Source organism: Pristiophorus japonicus, chromosome 8 (assembly GCF_044704955.1).
Source record: "Pristiophorus japonicus isolate sPriJap1 chromosome 8, sPriJap1.hap1, whole genome shotgun sequence".
NCBI lineage: Eukaryota > Metazoa > Chordata > Chondrichthyes > Pristiophoridae > Pristiophorus > Pristiophorus japonicus.
This window is the reverse complement of record NC_091984.1, coordinates 9,933,461-9,960,225: the sequence shown is the minus strand read 5'-3', so window position 1 is coordinate 9,960,225 and position 26,765 is coordinate 9,933,461. Positions and strand designations below refer to the sequence as shown.

General features: G+C 45.4%; 1 protein-coding gene across 2 annotated transcripts in view; it reads left to right on the top strand.

Moving 5' to 3' along the window:
• The first annotated feature begins 247 nt into the window (after positions 1-247).
• The window catches only part of spata1 (spermatogenesis associated 1), a 96,421-nt gene continuing 69,903 nt past the window's right edge, over positions 248-26,765 (top strand). For both annotated transcript variants that reach the window (XM_070886504.1, XM_070886503.1), the window contains exons 1-2: positions 248-409; positions 23,564-23,670. In XM_070886504.1, coding sequence (XP_070742605.1) covers positions 371-409; positions 23,564-23,670 — 146 coding nt within the window. In that variant the 5' untranslated portion in view covers positions 248-370. The remainder of the gene's footprint in view (positions 410-23,563; positions 23,671-26,765) is intronic.

Below are 26,765 nucleotides of genomic sequence, written 5' to 3'. Positions count from 1 at the left end.
ACTCTGACTGGGCATAACCTCTGTCAATCACTACCAATCTGACATTCTGACTGGACGAAAGTTCTGTCAACTGCTGCCCCAGGAGCAGTTTAACTGGGCAAGACTTGTGTTAACAGCCCTATGAATGGGTACAAGTACTGCCAATGTAGCAGTCTGATTGGGCGCGACCCATGTCCATCACCGGCGAGTCAGCCAGTATCTGTGCCCTTATCTGAGATCTGAGTGCAATTCACTCGCGGGAGGGGGACGAAGCCTCAATTGGACCTAGTCCCTTTATCGTTATCAGTGTGTTGCTGTTGCGGGAACATTTTCTGCGGATTTCTACTTTAAACCGCAAGAATACGTTGGAACCCAACAGGAGGCGGGCTTCATGAGATCTGCAGAGCGCCGCAGACCTCCGAGTGCTGGGGTGAGTAAAGTCAGGCTGCATTCAACGTTTTATGTCAACAGTCATGTCAAATATTGTGGCAAAAAGAATCACGGATCGGCATGGTTTGTGGGAAATGCACGGTGCCATCGAGCAGTGGTCTACTTTGAGGCAAAAGTTACTATCAGTTGGAAAATCATGGACTATGCAGCAAGACCATTAACACCTGAAAGGGCAGGCAAGAGCGACCCATCATCGACATTTTTGGCCAAGTGCCTATCCAAGTATTTTTTAAATGCGATGTAGATTTCTGCCTCTACCACCCTTTCAAATAGTGAGTTCCAGACTGCCAGCACCCTCTGGCTGAAAAAAATCTCAACGTCCCTCTAATCCTTCTATCAATTACTTTAAATCTATGTCCCCTGGTTATTGACCTCTCTACTGAGGGCTATTCACTCTATCTAGGTCCCTCATAATTTTAAGCACCTCAATTAGGTCTCCTCAGCCTCTCTAATCTTTCCCCATAGTTAAAATTCTCCATCCTTGTAAATCTCCCCTGTACCCTCTCCAGTGTAATCACATCGTCTGAACTGTAGATGGAAAGTGGGAAGCCCCTTCACAGAACTGGTCGAAAGGGAGTCGGGGAATGGGGAATGGGGAATGATGGCAGGAAAAGGTAACGAGAGATGGGTCATGTACGGGATAAATTGTAAGGTTGCAGATAGGGGGCCAGAATTATGCTGAAGGTAGTGAACTTATAAATTGCCTATGTATGTAAGACTTGCTTGTATAGGTATAGCACACTTATACACATTAAACTAAGGCTTAACCTTAGTAACATTTAAACAGCCGAAGTCAGCAGTTTTGTTTAAAAGTCCCTGAGGAAGAGATAAGGAAGCCAGTACAGCCACACTAGGCGTTGGATAGACTGGGGTAGAGGGCAAAATGCAACAAAACATTGATGAGAGATGGACAGTTGCATGTACCATTCCGAGCCCGTCTGATAAGAGTTGACAAATCAATATAACTTCGCTGATAGCAATTTACCTATCGAAGATTTTGGAGGAGGATAGCTCCTCTCCAAAACCTGGTATAAATTATGCTTGAAAACTCTTGTATTTCGGACGTTCCACGACTGAACCTTCCCGTGCATTGCTCGTAATAAAACCGGTAAACCTGAGGTTTTGTTTCTTTACTTCCGTGGTCGTTTTACCGTAGGAAGCTGGGCGAGGTGTCGATTAACTATATCAGTTAGTCCACCTGGAGGGAGAGAAACCTTTTTACCCCAACAGGTCAAAAAAATAAATGTTACATTTCCACATTGCAACGGCGACTGCACTTCAAAAAAGTACTTCATTGGTTGTAAAGTGCTACATAAATCCAAGTCTTTCAAGCTATATCTTCATATCGTATCTGAAAGTAGTGACTGTTATAGACAATACAGCAGCCACTCTGCACCAACATCTCACCAACAGCAGGTAATCTTTTGGTTGTGTTGGTTGGTGTTAAACAGAGAGAACTCCCTGCTGTTACATCACGTTACTATGGGCTCAATTTTCCCCAATTTTGTTTTTTGGCGTATTGCCAGAGTTATGCCCATTTTTCTTGGCCCCAACTACTCCAAAAAAAAAGTAGCAAGTTTCCCTGTTCTGTTTTTTGAAATTGGTGCCGCACAGCCTGACCTTTAGTTTTGGGGGTGGAGCCTAATGTCTGCGCCGAAAAAACGATGCCACCCCTTTTGCCCATGCGTGAAAAAAAGGAAGTTTTTGACGTGATTCCTATGGACGCGCATGCCCAGCACAGCTCCCGGTTTGCATTCGGCCATTTTTAAAGAGCCAGTTGTGTGTGAGAACTTTAATTCTCATTGAAACAAATCGGAGCAGCAATACAAGATGCAATGTGGCGCAAGGACCAAGAATTTCCTACAGGATGAACTGGAGGCACCAGTTACTGTAATTGAGGGCAGATGGTACGAGCTGGACACCAGCAGAGGTCACATAAAAATTCCACCAAAAGAAATGAAGAAACGTTGGAACCAACTTGCAGAAGATTACTGTGCAATGTGACCACCCCGAGGTCTGGAGGCCAGTGCAAAAAGAAGTGGCAGGACCTTGGTCTCTGCTTTGATGGGTTCTGCCTGGAGAAAAGCAACCACCACTGCACAAGCTGGGCCCACACTCGACGGAGAGGGCAAGTGCTGCAAATTCCACAGTCTGGCTTTGCTAAATGTTAAGTACTGCGCAGGCTAGCCATGCTTTGGTTCATGGGGATGTCTCCGTCATCTATGCTTCGGTTGATGTAGTGTGCTATCATTCATTGTGGTCCTTCAAATCAGCCTGCTGCCTGCACTGTGTGAGCGTACTCATGCCACCCACCCTGGCCCCTCCTCTGCTGCTAACCATTTGTCTGTTCTGTTATATTTTGCAGCAAGGCACACCCAGGGCCCCACAGGGTGAGGAGGGGAAGGAGAGCTCGACAGCGCTCTCCTGAGTTGCAGGATCTAACAGATGTGGTTCAGATTATGGCAATGAGTGCGGAGAGCATTGACCTTACCCGATCACTCCTGGACACCACTCTCACGAGAAATGGGAACACGAGGGCGGGAATGTTTCAGTCAGCCAAAACAATGTCGGTGAACATGAGGGAGGGAATGTTGCAGGTAGTTGAGACATTGTCAAGGCACACGAGGGAGGGAATGTCGGAGTTAGCTGCTGCAATAAGGGAACATGCCCAGACCCCGTGCCCACTGACAGAATCAATTGCCACTGCCACTCCAATCCCCAGACCAGCCTCTGAAGTGGCCCATGCCGGGCTTTCCACATTACCGGCTGCCGCCCCCCCCCTGCTCCCCCCCCCGTCTTGTGGTCCTTCTGGAATAGTTACCCCTGAGCCTTCAGGCAGCAAAGCGTTCACAGATGAGTTGCTGGCGCAAGGCTAGAGCAATCGTTAAAGGGCACGACGGCCTGCTTTCCTCCACCATCATGCTCCGGGTTCAGATAGTTGCATGGCTTCCTCGTCCTCGTCTTCTGCATCTTCCTCATCATCATCAGCCACTCTCGCCTCAGGTGGGCCTTCTGCTACCAGCTGCTGCTGCCTCATGATGGCTAAGTTATGCAGCACACCAACAGTGAATTGACCGATAATCTCGGGGGAGCCTCTGGAGTGGTTCAGGCATTGGAAACGTTGTTTCAAGACGCCAGTGGTCTTCTCTATTATGCTGCGCGTTGCAATGTGCGAACTGTTGTATTTTCGGTCAGCTTCCGTCCGTAAGGGCGTAAGGGCGTCATGAGCCAGTTGGCGAGGCCGTACCCTTTGTCTCCCAGTAGCCAGCTCTGCCCTTCTGGCTGCTGCTGCTGAAACACAGCAGATATAACACTCTCGGGTAGGATGAACGCATCACGGGTGCTCCCAGGGTATCTTGCATCAACTGACATGATGCGATGCATGTAGTCACAGACAAGCTGCACGTTCATCAAGTGGAAGCCTTTTCTGTTCCTGTACATCTCTGCATCCTCCAGAGGTGCTCACAAGAAGGCGATGTGGCTACCATCAATGCAGCCCTGTACCTTTGGGAAGCCAGCAATCGCGGAGAAGGCCACAGCCCTTTCACGCAATGCCAGGGCGGCCATGGGGTCTTTATGTAGTCATTCCTCCTGGCATATAATGCAGCAGTCACCAGTCGAATGCAGATATGTGTTGCATGTTGAGAAATGGTGGTGGCGTGTCAGTTTAAAAAAAAAATGAAAACTTAAAAGAATTCCATTAAACTTCCATTTCCTGCGTTTTAAGTTTGAAAAAATTGAGCTTCATGATGTGTATTTAATGTCTTCTTGACTCCCTCCAAAACTTCGGATAAAAACAATGGTGTCTTTCTGCAGCGATTCTTTAATGTGCGCTGGTTTCCCTTAAGTACCCAGAAGATTTTTTGGGACTGGTCACATACACCGTCCGAGGATAAATTTAAATTGACCAAGCTTGCATAATTGTGAAAAACTGGCGCAGACATCGGGTTACGCCCCTTATGACGTGAAAAAAATTGTAACTAAGTGAGTTATGCTGGCGCACAAAGAGTGGGGACACTTGGATTTAAAAAGTTTAGGCCAAAAAAAGCAGCACGCGCCAAAAAAACGGCACAAATCACTGGGGAAAATTGAGCCCATAGAGTCTACAGCACAGAAACAGGCCATTCGGCCCAACTGATTTTCTCAACTACTCCCTGTGGTAGCGCATTCTACATTCTCACCACTCTCTGGGATTTATTAGTGACGACCTATATTTATGATCCTTGGTTTTTAGATTCCCTCACCAGTGGAAACATTTTCTCTACGCCCACCTTTTTGTTATCTTAAACGACTCTATCGGGTCACCCTCTTTTTCCCAGAGAAATGAGTGCCAGCCTGTTCGGTCTTTCCCTCATGTTCCCTCACTGGCTTCTCCATTGTAAATCCCACACAGCATGGACATTGAAAGGGCTCTCACACTAAAAAAAACAGGCGACCCAGAACAAAATGCGAATTACAGGGAACATTGCTGATAAGTATATCCTTTCAGTTCTGGTACAGTCCTTGTGAATCTTTTTTGCACCTTATTCAATGTCTCTGTAACCTTATTTTATAATATGGAGACCAGAACTGTGAACAGTACTACAAGTGTGTTGTTAAAATAATATCATGGGATGTTTTAACGTCCACCTGAACAGGGAGACTAGATGACTTTGCTTTAATATTTCAGCCTAAGAACAACAGCTCAGACAATACAAAGCTCCCTCAATACCACAGTAAATATTGGGAGTGCTAGCCTGGATTAGCAGCCAATAAACCTTGATGGCACAGCCTTCAAACCCAGAGGCAAGGTTGCTACCAAGACTGCTGCCAAGATAGTATTAAGAAAGAGGCAAATAAAAACAGAAAATGCTGGAAATACTCAGGTCAGGCAACATCTGTGGAGAGAGAATTCTGACAAAGGGTCATCGACCTGAAACGTTAACCCTTTTCTCTCTCCATAGATGCTGCCTGACCTGTGTATTTCCAGCATTTTCTGTTTTTATTTCAGCTTTCCAGCATCTGCAGTATTTTGCTTTTGTAGTCGAAAGAGGAAGCTATTTTTCTTTAAATAAAAAGAACTGAAAAAGGATGATTTTTCAAAGATCAAGTAGGCCGTGAAAAGTTATCAGAATAAGATCAGCTCCAAAATTGAAAGGAGTAAAGTAGAATGTGAATGGGTGAAACTGAGAGGAAAACGGGAGAGGTGGTTTAAAAGAAAGAACTTGAATTTATATAGCACCTTTTTATGACCTCCGTGTTCCAAAATACTTCACAACCAATGAGCTAATTTTGAGTGCAGTCACTGTAGCAGGCAAATCTTCCTGCTTCTCTTCCTCCACCCGCATCGTTACCTCTGGTGTCCCTCCAGGATCTATCCTTGGCCCCCTTCCTATTTCTCATCTACATGTTGCCCCTTGGCGACATTATCTGCAAACTCAAGTACACTGATGCCACCCAACTCTACCTCGCCACTGCTTCCCTCAACCCCTCCACGGTCTCTAAACTGCTTGTCCAATATCCAGTTCTGGATGAGAAAATTGTTTCCCCAGTTACATATTGGAAAGACCAAAGCCTTTGTTCCCTAGCCAGTGACTCCATCCCTCTCTAACATTTGTCTGAGGCTGAACCACCTTGTTCGTAACCTTTGTGTCATATTTGACCTTAAAATGAGCTTCTGACCATCTATCTAAGCATAACTAAGACCACCTATTTCCACCTCTCTAACGTGGCCCTTCTCTGCCCCACCTCAGCTCATCCGCTGCTGAAACACTCATTCATGCCATTGTTACCTCTAAACTTCACTATTCCAACGCACTCCTGCTTGACCTCCTACATAAACTTGAGGTCATCCAAAAGGCGGCTGCCCGTGTTCTAACCTTCACTGTCCCGTTCACCCATCACCCCTCGCTGACCTACATTGGCTCCCAGTTAAGCAACACCTCGATTTCAAACTTCTCATCCTTGTTTTCAAATCCCTTCATGGCCTCATCCCTCCCTATCTCTGTAATCTCCTCCAGCCCCACAACCCCACCCCAAGACATCTGCACTCTTCCAATTCTGCCCTCTTGAGCATCCCTGATTATAATCACTCAACCATTGGTGGCCGTGCTTGCTGTTGCCTGGGGCCTAAGCTCTGTAATTCCTGGCCTAAACCTCTCTGCCTCTCTACCTCTCCTTCCTCCTTTAAGACATAAGAACATAATAGGAGTAGGCCATTTGGCCTCTCGAGCCTGCTCCGCCATTCAATAAGATCATGGCTGAACTGATCCTGGCCTCGGCTCCACTTCACCGCCCGCTCCCCATAATCCTTGATTCCCTAAATCTTTTAAAAATCTGTCCATCTCCACCTTAAATATATTCAATGACCCAGCCTCGCCAGAGCTCTGAGGTAGAGAATTCCAAAGATTCACGACCCTCTCAGAAAATAAATCCCTCCTAATTTCCGTTTTAAATGGGCGACCCCTTATTCTGAAACTTTGCCCTCTAGTTCTAGATTCCCCCACAAGGGGAAACATCCTCTCTGCATCTACCCTGACAAGCCCCCTCAGAATCTTATATGTTTCAATAAGATCCCCTCTCATTCTTTTAAAATCCAAGTTGCATATGCCCAACCTGCTCAATCTTTTTTCATATGAAAACCTCTTCATCTGAGGAATCAACCTCCATGAACCTACTCTGGACCGCCTCTAATGCAAGTATATCCTTCCTTACATAAGGAGACAAAAACTGTATGCAATATTCCAGGTGTAATCTTATTGTTACAGTTGTAGCAAGACTTCCCTACTATTATACTCTATCCCCTTTGCAATAAAGGCCGGCATTCCATTTGCCTTCCTAATTACTTGCTGTACCTACATGCTAACTTTTTGTATTTCATGCACAAAAACCCCCAGGTGCCTCTGCCTGTACTGCAGCATTTTGTGATCGTTCCCCATTTAAATCATAATTAGCTTTTTTATTTTTCCTACCAAATGGATAATCTCACATTTTCCCACATTATACTCCATCTGCCAAATTTTTGCCCATTCATTGAGCCTATCTATATCCTTTTGTCGATTCTTTGCTTTATCCTCACCACTTGCTTTCCCACCCATCTTTGTATCATCAGCAAACTTGGCTACATTACACTTGGTCCCTTCGTCCAAGTCATTAATATAAATTGTAAATAGTTGAGACCCCAGTACTGATCTCTGTGGCACCCCATTAGTTACAGTTTGCCAACCTACAAATGACCCATTTATCCCAATTCTCTGTTTTCTGTTAGCCAATCGTCTATCCACACTAATATATTACCCCCAACCCCGTGAGCTCTTATCTTGTGAGTAACCTTTTGTGTGGCACCTTATCGAATGCTTTCTGGAAATCCAAATATACGACATCAACTGGTTCTCCTTTATCCACTCTGCTCATGACATCCTCAAAGAATCCCAGCAGATTTGTGTTTCATAAAACCATGTTGACTCTGCCTGACTGCATTATGATTTTCTAAATGTCCTGCTACTACTTCCTTAATGATGGACTCCAGCATTTTCCCAATGACAGATGTTAGGCTAACTGCTCTATTGTTTCCTGCTTTCTGTCTCCCTCCTTTTTTAAATAGAGGTGTTACATTTGCGATTTTCCAGTTTGCTGGGACCTCTCCAGAATTCAGGGAATTTTGGTAGTATACAACCAATGCATCCACTGTCTCTACTTTTAAGACCCTTGGATGTATGCCTTCAGTTCTCGGGGACTTGTTCACCTTTAGTCCCAGATGCTCCTTAAAATCTACCTCTTTGACCAAGCTTTTTATGTTCCATACCTCTGGAGCCTACTGTCAACAAGGGCAGACGTTGATGGCGAAGTTCAACACCACCTTTAGTGTGCCAGTGCAGCCTTCGGTCACCTGAGGAAGAGAGTGTTTGGAGACTACGACCTCAAACCCGACACCAAGTTCATGGCCTACAGAGCAGTAGTGATACCTGTCCTATATGCTTTAGAGACATGGACTATGTACAGCAGGCACCTCAAAGCACTGGAGAAACATAGAAACATAGAAAATAGGTGCAGGAGCAGGCCATTCAGCCCTTCTAGCCTGCACCGCCATTCAACGAGTTCATGGCTGAACATGAAACTTCAGTACCCACTTCCTGCTTTCACGCCATACCCCTTGATCCCCCGAGTAGTAAGGACTTCATCTAACTCCCTTTTGAATATATTTAGTGAATTGGCCTCAACTACTTCCTGTGGTAGAGAATTCCACAGGTTCACCACTCTCTGGGTGAAGAAGTTTCTCCTTATCTCGGTCCTAAATGGCTTACCCCTTATCCTTAGACTGTGACCCCTGGTTCTGGACTTCCCCAACATTGGGAACATTCTTCCTGCATCCAACCTGTCCAAACCCGTCAGAATTTTAAACGTTTCTATGAGGTCCCCTCTCACTCTTCTGAACTCCAGTGAATACAAGCCCAGTTGATTCAGTCTTTCTTGATAGGTCAGTCCCACCATCCCGGGAATCAGTCTGGTGAATCTTCGCTGCACTCCCTCAACAGCAAGTATGTCCTTCCTCAAGTTAGGAGACCAAAACTGTACACAATACTCCAGGTGTGGCCTCACCAAGGCCCTGTACAACTGTAGCAACACCTCCCTGCCCCTGTACTCAAATCCCCTCGCTATGAAGGCCAACATGCCATTTGCTTTCTTAACCGCCTGCTGTACCTGCATGCCAACCTTCAATGACTGATGTACCATGACACCCAGGTCTCGTTGCACCTTCCCTTTTCCTAATCTGTCACCATTCAGATAATAGTCTGTCTCTCTGTTTTTACCACCAAAGTGGATAACCTCACATTTATCCACATTATACTTCATCTGCCACGCATTTGCCCACTCACCTAACCTATCCAAGTCACTCTGTAGCCTCATAGCATCCTCCTCGCAGCTCACACTGCCACCCAACTTAGTGTCATCCGCAAATTTGGAGATACTACATTTAATCCCCTCGTCTAAATCATTAATGTACAATGTAAACAGCTGGGGCCCCAGCACAGAACCCTGCGGTACCCCACTAGTCACTGCCTGCCATTCCGAAAAGTACCCATTTACTCCTACTCTTTGCTTCCTGTCTGACAACCAGTTCTCAATCCACGTCAGCACACTACCCCCAATCCCATGTGCTTTAACTTTGCACATTAATCTCCTGTGTGGGACCTTGTCGAAAGCCTTCTGAAAGTCCAAATATACCACATCAACTGGTACTCCTTTGTCCACTTTATTGGAAACATCCTCAAAATATTCCAGAAGATTTGTCAAGCATGATCTCCCTTTTACAAATCCATGCTGACTTGGACCTATCATGTCACCATTTTCCAAATGCGCTGCTATGACATCCTTAATAATTGATTCCATCATTTTACCCACGACTGAGGTCAGGCTGACCGGTCTATAATTCCCTGCTTTCTCTCTCCCTCCTTTTTTAAAAAGTGGGGTTACATTGGCTACCCTCCACTCGATAGGAACTGATCCAGAGTCAATGGAATGTTGGAAAATGACTGTCAATGCATCCGCTATTTCCAAGGCCACCTCCTTAAGTACTCTGGGATGCAGTCCATCAGGCCCTGGGGATTTATCTGCCTTCAATCCCATCAATTTCCCCAACACAATTTCCCGACTAATAAAGATTTCCCTCAGTTCCTCCTCCTTAATAGACCCTCTGACCACTTTTATATCCGGAAGGTTGTTTGTGTCCTCCTTAGTGAATACTGAACCAAAGTACTTGTTCAATTGGTCTGCCATTTCTTTGTTCCCCGTTATGACTTCCCCTGATTCTGACTGCAGGGGACCTACGTTTGTCTTTACTAACCTCTTTCTCTTTACATACCTATAGAAACTTTTGCAATCCGCCTTAATGTTCCCTGCAAGCTTCTTCTCGTACTCCATTTTCCCTACCCTAATCAAACCCTTTGTCCTCCTCTGCTGAGTTCTAAATTTCTCCCAGTCCCCAGGTTCGCTGCTATTTCTGGCCAATTTGTATGCCACTTCCTTGGCTTTAATACTATCCCTGATTTCCCTAGATAGCCACGGTTGAGCCACCTTCCCTTTTTTATTTTTACGCCAGACAGGAATGTACAATTGTTGTAATTCATCCATGCGTTCTCTAAATGTCTGCCATTGCCCATCCACAGTCAACCCCTTAAGTATCATTAGCCAATCTATCTTAGCCAATTCATGCCTCATACCTTCAAAGTTACCCTTCTTTAAGTTCTGGACCATGGTCTCTGAATTAACTGTTTCATTCTCCATCCTAATGCAGAATTCCACCATATTATGGTCACTCTTCCCCAAGGGGCCTCGCACAATGAGATTGCTAATTAATCTTCTCTCATTACACAACACCCAGTCTAAGATGGCCTCCCCCCTAGTTGGTTCCTCGACATATTGGTCTAGAAAACCATCCCTTATGCATTCCAGGAAATCCTCCTCCACCGTATTGCTTCCAGTTTGGCTAGCCCAATCTATGTGCATATTAAAGTCACCCATTATAACTGCTGCACCTTTATTGCATGCACTCCTAATTTCCTGTTTGATGCCCTCCCCAACATCACTACTACTGTTTGGAGGTCTGTACACAACTCCCACTAACGATTTTTGCCCTTTAGTGTTCTGCAGCTCTACCCATATAGATTCCACATCATCCAAGCTAATGTCTTTCCTAACTATTGCATTAATCTCCTCTTTAACCAGCAATGCTACCCCACATCCTTTTCCTTTTATTCTATCCTTCCTGAATGTTGAATACCCCTGGATGTTGAGTTCCCAGCCCTGATCATCCTGGAGCCACGTCTCCGTAATCCCAATCACATCATATTTGTTAACATCTATTTGCACAATTAATTCATCCACCTTATTGCGGATACTCCTTGCATTAAGACACAAAGCCTTCAGGCTTGCTTTTTTAACACCCTTTGTCCTTTTAGAATTTTGCTGTACAGTGGGCCTTTTTGTTCTTTGCCTTGGGTTTCTCTGCCCTCCACTTTTCCTCATCTCCTTTCTGTCTTTTGCTTTTGCCTCCTTTTTGTCTCCCTCTGTCTCCCTGTATAGGTTCCCATCCCCCTGCAATATTAGTTTAACTCCTCCCCAACAGCACTAGCAAACACTCCCCCTAGGACATTGGTTCCGGACCTGCCCAGGTGTAGACCGTCCGGTTTGTACTGGTCCCACCTCCCCCAGAACCGGTTCCAATGCCCCAAGAATTTGAATCCCTCCCTGCTGCACCACTGCTCAAGCCATGTATTCATCTGCGCTATCCTGCGATTCCTACTCTGACTAGCACGTGGCACTGGTAGCAATCCTGAGATTACTACTTTTGAGGTCCTACTTTTTAATTTAGCTCCTAGCTCCTTAAATTCTTTTTGTAGGACCTCATCCCTTTTTATACCTATGTCGTTGGTACCAATGTGCACCACGACAACTGGCTGTTCTCCCTCCCATTTCAGAATGTCCTGCACCCGCTCCGAGACATCCTTGACCCTTGCACCAGGGAGGCAACATACCATCCTGGAGTCTCGGTTGCGTCCGCAGAAACGCCTATCTATTCCCCTCACCATCGAATCCCCTATCACTATCGCGCTCCCACTCTTTTTCCTGCCCTCCTTTGCAGCAGAGCCACCTACGGTGCCATGAACTTGGCTGCTGCTGCCCTCCCCTGATGAGTCATCCTCCCCAACAGTACTCAAAGCAGTGTATCTGTTTTGCAGGGGGATGACCACAGGGGACTCCTGCACTATCTTTCTTGCACTGCTCTTCCTGTTGGTCTTCCATTCCCTATCTGGCTGTGGACCCTTCTCCTGCGGTAAGACCAACTCACTACACGTGATACTCACGTCATTCTCAGCATCGTGGATGCTCCAGAGTGAATCCACCTTCAGCTCCAATTCCGCAACGCGGACCGTCAAGAGCTCGAGGCGGATACACTTCCCACACACGTAGTCGTCAGGGACACCGGAAGTGTCCCCGAGTTCCCACATGGTACAGGAGGAGCATATCACATGACCGAGCTCTCCTGCCATGTCTTAACCTTAGATACCCTTAAATTGGTAATAACAATGTTATAGTTCACTTACTGATATAAAAAATAAAAGAAAAGCTACTCACCAATCACCAGCCAATCACTTACCCCATTGGCTGTGACGTCACTTTTTGATTACTTTCTACTTCTATTTTGCTTTCTCTCCCGCTGGGCAAAATCCTGCAAATCCATTGGCAAGCTAGGTGCACCAACGTCAATGTTCTCACTTACGCCAACAACCCCAGCATCAAAGCATTGACCACGCTGGATCAGCTCCGATGGGTGGGCCACATCATCCGCATGTCCGATACTGGACTCCCAAAACAAACACTCTACTCAGAGCTCTGACACGGCAAGCGAGCCCCAAGTGGGCAGAGGAAATGCTTCAAGGACACCCTCAAAGCCTCCTGGGAAAAAGTGCAACATTGCCACTGGCACCTGGGAATCCCTGACCCAGGACCTCTCAAAGTGGAGGAGGAAGGCGCCAGACACCTCGAGTCTCTTCGCCGGGAGCACGCGGAAGCCAAGCACAAACAGCGGAAGGAGCGTACGACAATCCAAGCCCCCCACCCATCCGTCCCTTCAACGACCATCTGCCCCACCTGTGATAGAGGCTGTAGGTCCCGCATTGGACTCTTCAGTCACCTGAGAACTCTTTAGTGTGAAAGCAAGTCATCCTCTACTCCGAGGGACTGCCTTAGAAGGGATGAACGGTACAAGTTATTAACATGTATGTACTTTATTTGGAGGCAAAATATGTATTATTGTTGGTCAAATCATTCTGCAAGAAGAAGGAGGCTATCAGCCCTGTGTGGCTCGGTGTCAAATGTTTTGTCTTATAATACTCCTATGAAACACCTTGGGACGTTTTACTACGTTACAGGCGCTATATAAATGCAAGTTGTTGTTGTTGTTGATAAAACACGACCACCAATTTGCACAAAGCACAATCTCACAAACAGCAACGAGATGAATGACCAGATACTCTATTTTAGTGATGTTGGCTGAGGGTACCGGGAGAACTGCCTTTCCCTTTGAATAGTGCTATGTGATCATTTATGTTTACTGTTGGGCCAAGGTTTGACGTGTCATCCGACAATGCAGAACTCTCTCAATGCTGCCCTGTCATGTCAGCCGAGATTATGTGCTCAAGTTGCTGGAGTGGGGCTTGAACCCATTACCTTTTGTTTGAGGTGTAAGTGCTACCACTGTCCCAAGGCTGGCATTTCAGGTTTAAGGTTTGAAGTCCATATTTACATCAGGGGACTCTAAAGTGCCTAAAGAAAAACGAGATACTGTTCCTGAGGCTTATGAGCTTCATTAAGTCAATGAAGGACAACAAAGAGGAAAAGGTTGGAAATGGAGGAATTCCGAGCCAGTTGGATGTCAGGATTATGCTTGAGTTCAGCAGCGAGGACATTGGGGTTGATCACTAGCATGAAAAAGGATTCAGAGCAATAACGAACTGCAGAGCCTGTTGAAATGTCTAGCTAGCCCTCCAGGTTGAGTTTAAAAAAAAAATGTATTCGTTCACAGAATGTGGGCGTCGCTGGCATGGCCATCATTTATTGCCCGTCCCGAATTGCCTCGAAGGTGGTGGTGAGCCACCTTCTTGAACCACTGCAGTCCATGTGGTGAAGGTACTTCCACAGTGCTGACTTTGTTGTAGTGCTTTGGTACAACTGAGTGGCTTGCCCGGCCATTTCCGAGGGTGGTTAAGAGTCAGCCACATTGCTGGGGTCTGGAGTCACCTATAGGCCAGACCAGGTAAGGACGGCAGGTTTCCTTTCCTGAAGGATATTGATGAACCAGATGGGTTTTTCTGACAATCTTGTAGTTTCATGGTTACTGACACTAGCTTTTTAATTCCAGATTAATTTAATTGAATTTAAAACCCGCATCTTCGTATCATTAATCTCGGCCTCTGGATTATTAGTTCAGTAACATAACCACTATGCTACCGTACCCTTTTGAGGGGTAGTGTCGTAGGAGTCTGGGAGCACACATTAACCTACAAAGTGGGGGAAAAACACAATTGTGTTTTTGTGAGTTATATATCAAAATCTTGTGCCTAGTGCCTAACTTCATTGTGATAAAACAGTAACATTTATATCAAAACATGTAGTAAACAGACCCGTTGAAAGCAGAAAAAACAGATATCCTAAGTTCAATTTTTTTTTGTGTATCCGTCCTCTTCGATCCTTATAACCATATCTTGACCGTTAGTTTTTCCAAAGCTGACCTACTGTGTATTTCTTCACTCCTGCTCTACCATTGGTGACAGAGCCTTTTGGAACTACCCCGCTAAACCCGCTACAGAGCTCCCCAACTTGAAAATCACCTGTAAAAGATATCTCTTTGATAGTGCCCATGGCCAACTCCCTTAGTGCCCCTTCTATTCATCTGTCTTTTAGATTGCCTCTCTTGGTAAATTTTGCTACATTAAAGACACTTCAAGGAATTTTGGGTTTTGCAGTAGATATTTTCTTGGGTTCAGTGTCACTGGCCATTCCCATAAGAGGACCTTGCATCCACTACAATCTGTAGTGCACCTTTTTCTGCCCAATATGCAGTAAACAAACACAGGAATCATAAAGCAGAACCTTTGCTCTGTATACTGGCTACTGAAATATCGCATGTGATTTCTCTCTCCATGGAAGGTGGACTGAAAAGCCCTCTCTCTCTTTCTCTCTCTCTCTCTCTCTCTCTCTCTCTCTCCAGATGTGGTATGGCTTCAAACCAACAAGCTGGTTTAGTTTACGTTCAGGCCATGTATCAACAGCATATAGCTTTCAGAACAGTCAATTTCATATGCTTCCTGGATTATGAAAAATAAAGATGCAAATACTAACTCTGAGTATGGATCCACTACCTCCAGTCACGCCTTTCAAGCAGGCTGGCCTGGGCTTTACAAATCAGAGCCAGCTTCTAACTGCTGTCAGGGCACAGTTCACTTACTTTGATAGAGATAAAGAGGTCTACGGGATCAGGGGTTTGGTCCACTGAATCATCCGTCAAAGTCACCACCCTGTTTGAAATGCCTCCCCATTGTCGTGGCAACTTAAATGTCTGCCTTAGCTAAGCACCCTGAAGTGCAAATGGAATGAGGCGACATCTGACCGACCATTAGGAGTCCGGAGGAAACCATTTCATCACAATAGGCTGAAATGTTTGTGAATGCACAAAACAATTTCCCCTTTTATTTACTAATTAACATTCCAACTTACAATGGTAACCAGCCTGGAGTTCGCGCTGCTGGCTTGTTGAGAGAAACTGCCAAATTTAACCTTAACTAAATTGGAGTGACTGCTGCCAATGGCCAGAAGCTGCACAGAAACATTCTGCGCGTTAATCTGGAAATTTTGATGATGTTTTTGCTTTTTTGTATTGAGCCTGCTCTGTGTCCCTGACATTTTTCCCCTGGTGCGTTCCGGGTTCCCGACTTTTTTCCCAGGCCCTGAGAGTCCCGAAGTGAAGAACCAAATAAACACAGACTGCTCAGGCCCAACTACTTCTGGGTCGTTGGCAACAGTCGCGACCTAAATAAATATAAGACAAAAAGAATCCAGTTTAGGCAATGCAGGTAAAATCCAAGTTGTTACAGGTGCAATACCAAGTTGCTCTTTGAAAGACGACTAGAAATGTTTGATCATTGTAAACATCGAATCAACAATCAGCAAAACCTACCAAAGAAAAAATATTTGCATTTCCATAGCACCTTTCACATCCTCAGGACATCACAGCTAATGAAGTGTAGTCACTGTTACCAGTAAAACAAGTACAAAGGGAAACCATTAAACTGCTCACTTTTCTTTGGTGACCATCTTGGTGTATGATTTAAAATTAGAAACTTTCAGTACTGAAAATCAGATTTGTACATAATAAAGACACAAAAGTGGTGCCTCTAGACTTGACTACTCCAACGCATTCCTGGCTGGCCTCCCACATTCTACCCTATGTAAACTAGAGCTGATCCAAAACTCTGCTGCCCATGTCCTAACTTGCACCAAGTCCCACTCATCCATCACCCCTGTGTTCGCTGACCTACATTGGCTCCCGGGTAAGCAACACTTCCTATTTCAAAATTCTCATCCTTGTTTTCAAATTCCTCTGTGACCTCGCCCCTCCCTATCTCTGTAATCTCCTTCAACGAGGAAATGTTCCAAGGACACCCTCAAAGCCTCCTTGATAAAGTGCAACACCCCCACTGAGAGTCCCTGGCTAAAGACCGCCCTAAGTGGAGGAAGAGCATCAAGGAGGGCGTTGAGTACCTCGCTCTCGTCGCCGAGAGCATGCAGAAAACAAGCGGAGGGAGCGCGCGGCAAACCAGACTCCCCACCCACCCTTTCCTCCAACGACTGTCTGTCCCACCTGCAACAAAGACTGTAATTCCCGTATTGGACTGTTCAGTTACCTGAGAACTCACTTTTTGGAGTGGAAGCAAGTCTTCCTCGATTTCGAGGGACTGCCTATGTTGATGATGAATCTCCTTCAGCTCCACAACCCCCCCCACCCCCGAGATATCTGCGCTCCTCTAATTCTGCCCTCCTGAGCATCCCTGATTATTATCGTTCAACCATTGGTGGCTGTGCCTTCTGTTGCCTAGGCCCCAGGCTCTGGAACTCCCTCCCTAATCCTCTCGCCTCTCTATCTCTCTCTTATCCTTCAAAACGCTTCTTAAGACCTACCTCTTTAACCAAGCACCTTCTCTAATTTCTCCTTATGCGGCTCGGTGTCAAATTTTTAATCTCATAATACTTCTGTGAAGCGCCTTAGGATGTTTCACTATGTTAAAGGTGCTATATAAATACAAGTTGTTGTAAGAAATTAAATCTGCAGTAGCGTTTTTGTTTGAAATGTCTTAACAGCATTGTGGCTCTGAGAAGCCTCGGGCTTGCATTTGTGAGATTTTGTGGAGCTCTCTCCTTCAGCTGAAGAGGCTGAATAAGTTAACCGTTAACTCCTAGAATATTTTGTGGTTGACAGCAAGTCTGGTAATTCAGAGTGTATCAAAGTTTGCTACTTTTAAGTCCTGATCTTCCCCCTCTGTTGCCCATTAATGGAAAATTACATTGAAATTGAAACACCCTGGGAAACTGGTATTCGAAGAAGTGAAGGCACTTGGAATTTGTCTCAAAGCATCGTAACGCTTGAAGTTTGGAGTGTTATTTGAGGTAACAGTCACAGGAAATCCATGTAAGTTACGGTATTGAAGGGGTTACACATGATAAAGGAATCATTACATTACATACAATTTACAGCACGGAAGTAGGACATTCGGCCAGTGGGTCTATGCCGGTGTTTATACTCCACATGAGCCTTGCTTCATCTCACTCAATTAACATATCCATCTATTCCTTTCTCCCTCATGTGCTTCCCCTTAAATACATTTATGCTATTCGCCTCAACTATTCCATGTGGTAGTAAGTTCCACATTATAACCACTCTGAGTAAAGAAGTTTCTCCTGAATTCCTTTTTAAGTTTGGTGTTTTTTATATTTATGGCACTAGTTTTGGAACCCCTCCCCAGCCCAACAAGTGGAAACATCTCTGTCTACCCTATCGAACCCCTTCATCATTTTAAAGACCTCTATCTGGTCACTTTTCAGCCATTGGATTAAGGAAAACACTCTTTATTTTTCTTGCAGGAACCAATATTAAAACATTCTGTCTCTGAGCATATCTCTTACAAATTTCTTTCCAAATCCTGCAACCTTCATCTAGTCCCATGCCGCCTTCCAACAAAATCACAGCCTCTCTCACCGTATGCAACACCATGGAAGATATGTAAATATAAATATACATTTTTATGAGTCTATTGTATTTCACACTTTGATACAAATACATTGGTATTTTTTCAAAAAGAGGAAGCAAGCCAGTGATTTAATGCTTTTTTTCCTGCCCTTGGGGAGGAACCCAGAAGCCTCTAATTCATAGAATCATAGACTGATGCAGCTCGGAAGGAGGCCATTCGGCCCGTTGTGCCTGTGCCGGCTCTGTGAAAGAGTTATCCAATTAGTCCCACTCTGCCCTTTTTCTGCATAATTGACCTGATGCATTCATTTTCAGCGACTAGACCTTGCAGCCTTAAAGGGAGATGGCTCCATCTTAGCAGCAGAATAATACATTATACATTGCGTGGCATATATTCCCAAACTTATAAAGCTTAGACTTGCTTAGACGATAGCTATTTTTGAAGTTGTTTCTTACAGGATCTCTGTACAAAGACCATCAGATTTAATCAGTCAGACAAGACAATTTTCATGATCTAAGCATGGACTTTATAGGTATAATAAAGAGGAAGGATACACTTTTTTTGTAATACTATGGCAATTGCCCTCTACTATTGGCTGCAATACCGTGACTGTAACAAGAACTCCTTCTTGGATAATTTTATTCTTCATTATTTTCCTGGTGTAAGTATTTTCCTTTTACTGGTCTGAACCTGTATCTCCTTGTCCTAAGTTATTGAACGTGTAAATATAAGAATAGGCACCTGATTCAAAATATTCCCATTATCGCCTTTTATGATATTGTGTGACTGTTGTCATGCCAAGAATACATTTAATGCAATAAAAACTTGCATTGGAAAAATACTGAAGGTCCAATTATTTTTGTTTTACAGCTGTACATTCCTGTCCCATTAGCTCATGGAGATTACACTCTTCTTACGCCAATCTCTGTGTTCTGTATCTATCTTTTAAACACCAGTGTTTATATTGTAGTTCCAAAGTACCAGTGTGCTGAAGTTGTACTGAGCACTGTTTTCAGAATGTTAAATAGATGTGCCAGACTTGACTCCATTTTCGCACTCTCTGCTCAATGGTAACACTTTCCCCTCTGAGTGAGAAAGTCGTGGGTTTAAGTCCCATTCCAGAGACTTAAGCTGACACTTCAGTGCAGTTCTGAGGGAGCGCTGCAGTTTTGGAGGTGCCATTTTTCAGGTGAGACGTTAAATCGAGGCCCCGTCTGCCCTCTCAGTTGGTTGTAAAAGATTCCAAGGCACCTTTCAAAGACGAGCAGGCGAGTTCTCCCAGAGCCTTGGTCAATATTTAACCCTCCGCCAACATCATTAAATCAGATTACCTGGTCATTCATTTCATTGTTGTTTGTGCGACCATGCTGTGCCCAAATTGACCACCTGCATTTTGCAACATCGCTAGAGTAACTACACTTCATCCATTACAACAGTGACTACACTTCAGAAGTACTTGTATGGCTTTAGCATATCATGAGGTCATGAGAGATGCTATATAAATGCAATTCCTTTATTTTAATGCATATCATTTCAAAAATAAACTCAGCTCTAGTATTCATTCATCTGTTTCACCCTATATCATAAATCTCCTTTCTAACATTTCCCCATTTGTTTTCAACTCTGAAATTCTGAAATATTGAGAATTGTGGCTTTAATGCTCTGCCCCTCGGTGTTTCTGATTATGGGGAGCCCTCTCTTTGGGGCTATGAGCATCTCCACTGGAACCTCCTGACCGACCAAACACCGGGAGCTGCCCCACTTTCTAAAGCTGAAGCTGTGTTTATTCTTGAGGTTGCAGGTTGGGAATTATATCATCGGAACATAGGAGCAGGTGTAGATCATTCAGCCCCTCGAGCTTGTTCCGCCATTCGGTTAGATCATGGTGATCTGGATCTTAACAACATCTACCCACCTTGGTTCCATAACCCTTAACAACATTGCCTAACAAAAATTTATTGATCTCCGTTTTTAAATTTTCACTTGACCCCCGAACCTTGTCGAAATCTCGACCTCCGAAAAGAATAACTCCGACACTTACAGCTCCGGTAGAAGTTTCCTTTTTAATTTGCTTGCTCGCAAGGGGTAGGTCACACTCAGTCAAGGGCTAAGTGAACACCTCCGAAATGGTTCAGTTTAACAAGATATTTATACAGTAAAACCAAAGTTCTGGCCTCTCCCTGTGTATTGCTCTGTCTCACAGTCAGTGAATACAGATAAAGAGTAATTACTATATCCTGGTCCTGACATGGTATCCAGATATTTCCTTTTGTCAGGGTTATCAGAAAGCCAAACGGCCATTACTCCATGAGTCATAGGTAATGGGCTATCACCTGTCTTGTATTGTGTCAGGATTGTTTCAATTTCCTGGTCAGTTTATCTGTTTGCATCAAATGGATGAGGTCTCGGAAAGAGATAATGGCTAGAAGATAAGGGTGGGGTGACATGGAACTCCTGTAGTGTAGACAATAGGAGAGCACCATGGGGGGTTACTTGTCTCAGCATGACTTGTCTCCTAGCTGTCTGATGGCCATCAGCCATCTAACAGCAGGTTTAGCTGTTTATGCAAGCTGACTGCTAAAATGCAGAAAGTTCTGGAAGGGCCAGGACTCCATTTTAATCAAAAGGCACACAAATACCGTATGGTATCAGCTTAGATAAAAATACTTTCCACAGCCTCAACAGCTTTTTGAGGGAGAGAGTTCCAGATTTCCACTATTCTCCGTGTGAAGAAGTGCTTCCTGACATCACCCCTGAACAGTCTAGCTCTGATTTTAAGGTTATGCCCTCTTGTTCTGGATTCCCCCACCAGAGGAAATAGTTTCTCTCTATCTACCCTACCAAACCCTTTAGTTCGAAACACTTCAATTAGATCATCCGTTATTCTTCCGTTCTATTTCTGACAGCAGTGTCAACCGTGGCTCAGTGGTCAGCACTCTCGCCTCTGAGTCAGGAAGTTGTGGGTTCAAGCCCCACTCCAGGGACTTGACCACAAAATTCTTGGCTGACACTCCAGTGCATTGCTGAGGGAGTGCTGCACTGTCAGAGGTGCCTTCTTTCAGATAGGACATTAAACCGATGTCCCATCTGCTCTCGGGTGGATGTAAAAGATCGCATGGCACTATTAGGGCAGGGTAGTTATCCCCAGAGTCCTGGCCAATATTTATTTATCCCTCAATCAACATCACTAAAACAGATTATCTGGTCATTATCACATTGCTGTTTGTGGGAGCTTGCTGTGTGCAAATTGGCTGCCGCGCTTCCTACATTACAACAGTGACTACACTTCAAAAGTACTTAATTGGCTATAAAGCGCTTTGGGACGTGCTGATGTCATGAAAGTCCCTATATAAATGCAAGTCTTTCTTTCTACTCAGCGGATTGCAAGCCTTGTCTATGCAACCTGTCCTCATAATTTAATATTGCTATAGTTTGTTTTTTGGCAAGTAAGTGACCTCTTAACATGAAATCCATCAACGAATGTAATTAGGAACATCATGATCAACATTTTTTCCAGAGAAGTGGTTTTGTACTGAAAACAAAACACCGAGAATGTGGGGAATGTGTAAACAGTAGTTAGACACGTGCCAGTTCTGTTAGCATGTATCTAAATTTATAACTGAATTGTTTGGGAAATGGTTGCAAAGTTTTAAGTTCCAGTTTTTGAAGGATGGCAGTGTTTTGTTACCATGTAAAAGTTGGACAACGCCTTTAGAAAAAAAAACAATGTTTATTATTCAATATCCGATGTATATTTTTATTTATCAAACATTATGGAAAAGGGTTTGCAAATTTGCCAGACCATATACGTAAGCAGCGATTTTAAAAGGTCTGTGTAGCTCTGTGAAGAAAAGCCTCAGTTTTAAAATTCTCATTCTTGTTTTCAAATCTCTCCATGGCCTCGCCCCTCCCTATCTCTATAATCTCCATCAGCCCCACAACCCTCCGATATCTCTAATTCTGGCCTCTTGAGCATCTCTGATTTCAATCATTCCACCATTAGTGGCTGTGCCTTCAGCTGCGAGGCCGGCATTTATTGTCCATCCCTAATTGCCGCAGAGAAGATGGTGGTGAACCGCTGCAGTCCGTGTGGTGAAGGTGCTCCCATAGTGCTGTTAGGGAGGGAGTTCCAGGATTTTGACCCAGAGACTAAGAAGGAACGGCGATATATTTCCAAGTCAGGATGATGTGTAACTTGGAGGGGAACTTGGAGGTGATGGTGTTCTCATGCGCCTGCTGCCCTTGTCCTTTTAGATGGTAGATGTCGTGGGCTTGGGAGGTGCTGTCAAAGTCTCCTTGGCGAGTTGTTGCAGTGCATTTTGTAGATGGCACACACTGCAGCCACGGTGCACCGGTGATGGAGGGAGTGAATTTTTAAGGTGGTGCATGGGGTGCCAATCAAACGGATGGTGTCGAGATTCTTGTGTTGTTGGAGCTGCACTCATTCAGGCAAGTGGAGAGTATTCCATCACACTCCTGACTTGTGACTTCTGGTGGAAAGGCTTTGGGGAGTCAGGAGGTGAAACACTCTCCACAGAATACCCAGCCTCTGACCCGCTCTTGTTGCCACAGTATTTATATGGCTGGTCCAGTTAAGTTTCTGGTCAGTGGTGACCCCCAGAATGTTGACCATAGGATAAGGATTCGGTAATGATAATGCTGTTGAATGTCAAGAAAGAAAGAATTGCATTTATATAGTACCTTTCACGACTTCCGGATGTCCCAAAGCACTTTACAACCAATGAAGTACTTTTTTGAAGTGTAGTCGCTGTTGTAATGTAGGACGGGGTGGTGGTTAGATTTCCTCTTGTTGGAGATGGTCATTGCCTGGCACTTGTATGGCGTGAATGTTACCTGCCACATTTCAGCTCGAGCCTGACTGTTGTCCAGATCTTGTTGCATGTGGTCACGGATTGCTTCATTATCTGAAGAATTGCGAATGGAACTACGCAATCATCAGCGAACATCCTCACTTCTGACCTTATGATGGAGGAATGGTCATTGATTATCACATTGCTGTTTTTGGGAGCTAGCTGTGCGCAAATTGGTTGCCGTGTTTCCTACATTATAACAGTGACTACACTTCAAAATACCTCTTTGGCTGTAAAGCGCTTCGGGATGCTCTGCGGTCATGAAAGAAAGGCGCTATATAAATGCAAGTCTTTCTTCTTACAGTAGATTAATAGCATTGTGGCTAAATAAGCTTGGTGATGCTAGTGTTTTATCCCAGTTGTGATTTAAAACCATTATGGTCATTCATTTTTCTAACTGTGATTGCCCTGCAATCCTTTGTATGATTATATTGTTTGGGTATTGCATATTCACAGTTTTTGCAATATAAACTATTTCAGGTGTTAGAACTTCATGTCTTCTACGTCCCAGCTGAATTGTGGAACGCCAAATTAAACACCGTTTCTACCCATGCCATCAGCAAGTTCATCTCAGCTGGGTTTGTCAGGTAAGGAAAAACCCTGATCTATTTTTCTGAATGTTTGTTTATATCCGAATCCAATGGGCTCAAGTTTGAGCAACTAGTTTAGAATGGAGCAGCTTAGAAATTGCAATTCTCGGCATTTAGTTTGCTCCAGTTCTAGTGAGTTAGAACAGTTTCATTTTAGAACAAATTTTTTTTTTTCAAAAGGGGGCGTGTCCAGCCACTTACGCCTGTTTTGCAAGTTTAGGCAGTGAAAACTTACTCCAGAATGGAGTAAGTGTAGATTTTTGTACGCTCAGAAAAACCTTGCCTACAGATAAATCGGGCGTAGGGAACGGGAGATGGGGTGGGGTGGGGGGGAGGGGTGTTTACAAACACTAAACACTTCACTTTTACAAATAAAGAGCCATCATCAATAATAAATGATAAATAAACCAATAAATCAATCCAAATAAATTAAAAAAATTAAAAATTAAAAATCACTCAATAAATAAAAAATTAGTTCTACTCACCTACTGCAGCACCAGGGAGAAGAGGGGGGGTGGGGAGGGGAGGAGAAGAGAAGAGAAGATGATGGGGGGAAAGAGAAGATGATGGAAGGGGGAAAGAGAAGATGATTATGGTGGGGGGGGGAAGAGGAAGATGGGGAGAAGAGGAAGATGGCGGGGGGGAGAGAAGAGAGGAAGATGGGAGGGGGGAGGAGAGAGGAAGATGGGAGGGGGGAGGAGAGAGGAAGATGAGGGGGGAGAGAAGAGAGGAAGATGGGAGGAGAGAGGAAGATGAGGGGGGAGAGAAGAGAGGAAGATGGGGGGGGAGAAGAGAGGAAGATGGGGGAGAGAGGAAGATGGGAGGGGGGGAGGAGAGAGGAAGATGGGGGGGGAGAAGAGAGGAAGATGGGAGGAGAGAGGAAGATGGGGGGGAGGAGAGAGGAAGATGGGGGGGGAGAAGAGAGGAAGATGGGGGAGAGAGGAAGATGGGAGGGGGGGAGGAGAGAGGAAGATGGGGGGGAGAAGAGAGGAAGATGGGGGAGAGAGGAAGATGGGAGGGGGGGAGGAGAGAGGAAGATGGGGGGGAGGAGAGAGGAAGATGGGAGGGGAGAAGAGAGGAAGATGGGGGGGGAGAAGAGAGGAAGATGGGAGGAGAGAGGAAGATGGGGGGGAGGAGAGAGGAAGATGGGGGGGGAGAAGAGAGGAAGATGGGGGAGAGAGGAAGATGGGAGGGGGGGAGGAGAGAGGAAGATGGGGGGGAGGAGAGAGGAAGATGGGAGGGGAGGAGGAGAGAGGAAGATGGGAGGGGGGGAGGAGAGAGGAAGATGGGAGGGGGGAGGAGAGAGGAAGATGGGGGGGGAGGAGAGAGGAAGATGGGGGGGGAGGAGAGAGGAAGATGGGAGGGGAGGAGGAGAGAGGAAGATGGGAGGGGAGGAGGAGAGAGGAAGATGGGGGGGAGGAGAGAGGAAGATGGGAGGGGAGGAGGAGAGAGGAAGATGGGAGGGGGGGAGGAGAGAGGAAGATGGGGGGGGAGGAGAGAGGAAGATGGGGGTGATGGGGGGAAAAAGAAGACGATGAAGAAGAAGCCCCGCATGCAGCCGATGCTGGGCTGCCAACGTCTCTCGGGTGGGGCCCGTCCCCCAGCGAGAGGCCGGGCGGGCGGGCCCCGCCGCCGAGGTAAGATGCGCAGGCCACTCGGCCGGGGATGGGGATGACGTCCCTTCGGCCTGGGATAGGGTCGTTGCCCCGGAGACAGGACGCCGGCAGTTACTGCGCATGCGCGAAGCCTCCACTGTGCATGCGCGCAGCTGCCGGCACTGTTTTCGGCGCAGGGCTGTAGCTCCGCCCCCAGCAGCTCGTGCTGCGCAGCGCCGAGGTGGAATTGGGCCTACAGCTATCTGAGAATCGCGAGGCAAGTATTCGGCGCAATTTTTCTATAAATTAGGCGGGCCTCTCCGATGTGCACCGTTCTAGCGGGCGGCTGAAACTTGACCCCAATGTACTGTATGTTTTGTAGCCTGGACAAGTCAGTGTTTCATATTTTTGTTTGTTGAGAGGTTGCAGCCGCTCTTGTGTGATTTGTAGGGACAGCTCCTCAACTGCTGGCTCCACTTCAGTCCCACGCTCCTGATCTTTGGACATCCGGTGTGCCGGGTGGGTGGGTGACCTCGTGCGTCTGCTCCTGGGCCTGGACAAGGTGAACGTCCACAGGTCCAGGTTAGACGCGGCCCGTGGCTGTAATCACTCTGGCTGCCTGTCTCTCTTACGCAGTCCTGCCTGCCCCTGTGTGATCCGGGAGAAGGAACATGCGGTGTCCGCTGGTACGCTAGATGCCTTCCGTGACTGGTGAGCACCACGGGGACTGGAGTGTGTACTGGACACTGGCAACAACATTGTTATTTGACTTTCCAAGTTTCCTTTGATTTTTTTTTTAATAGCTTAATTCGTTATTCGATGTTTCTTTCTAAAATGGGGGCACTTTTTCTTTTTCTTTTTCTTTTTTTTTTAGAAAAGGGATACTGAAGAGATGCAGTGGCTGTTTGTTAATAGCATACCTTGAGATGAGTGAGATGGAAAACAAAACTGGAAAATATTCAGCACTACTGTCAATTCATAAAGTGTCATATTCAAAATTATGAAGGTGTTCGATAGGGTAGATGTAGAGAAGATGTTTCCACTTATGGAGGAGAACAAAACTAGGGGCCATAAATATAAGACAATCTCTAATAAATCCAGTCGGTAATTTAGGAAAAATGCCTTCACCATGAGAGTAGTTAGAATGTGGAACATGCTACCACAAGGAATAGTTGAGGCGCATAGCATAGATGTATTTAAGGGGAAGCTAGATAAACAAATGAGGGAGAAAGGAATTGAAGGATATGCTGATAGGGTTAGATGAAGTAAGATGGGAGGAGGCTCATGTGGAGTATAAACACTGGTACAGACCTGTTGGGCCAAATAGCCTCGTCATCATCATCATATAGGCAGTCCCTCGGAATCGAGGAAGACTTGCTTCCACTCTTAGCATGAGTCCTTAGCTGGCTGTACACACGAGAACCACAGTCTCTGTCATAGGTGGGACAGACAGTGGTTGAGGGAAAGAGTGGGCAGGGAGCCTGGTTTGCCGCACGC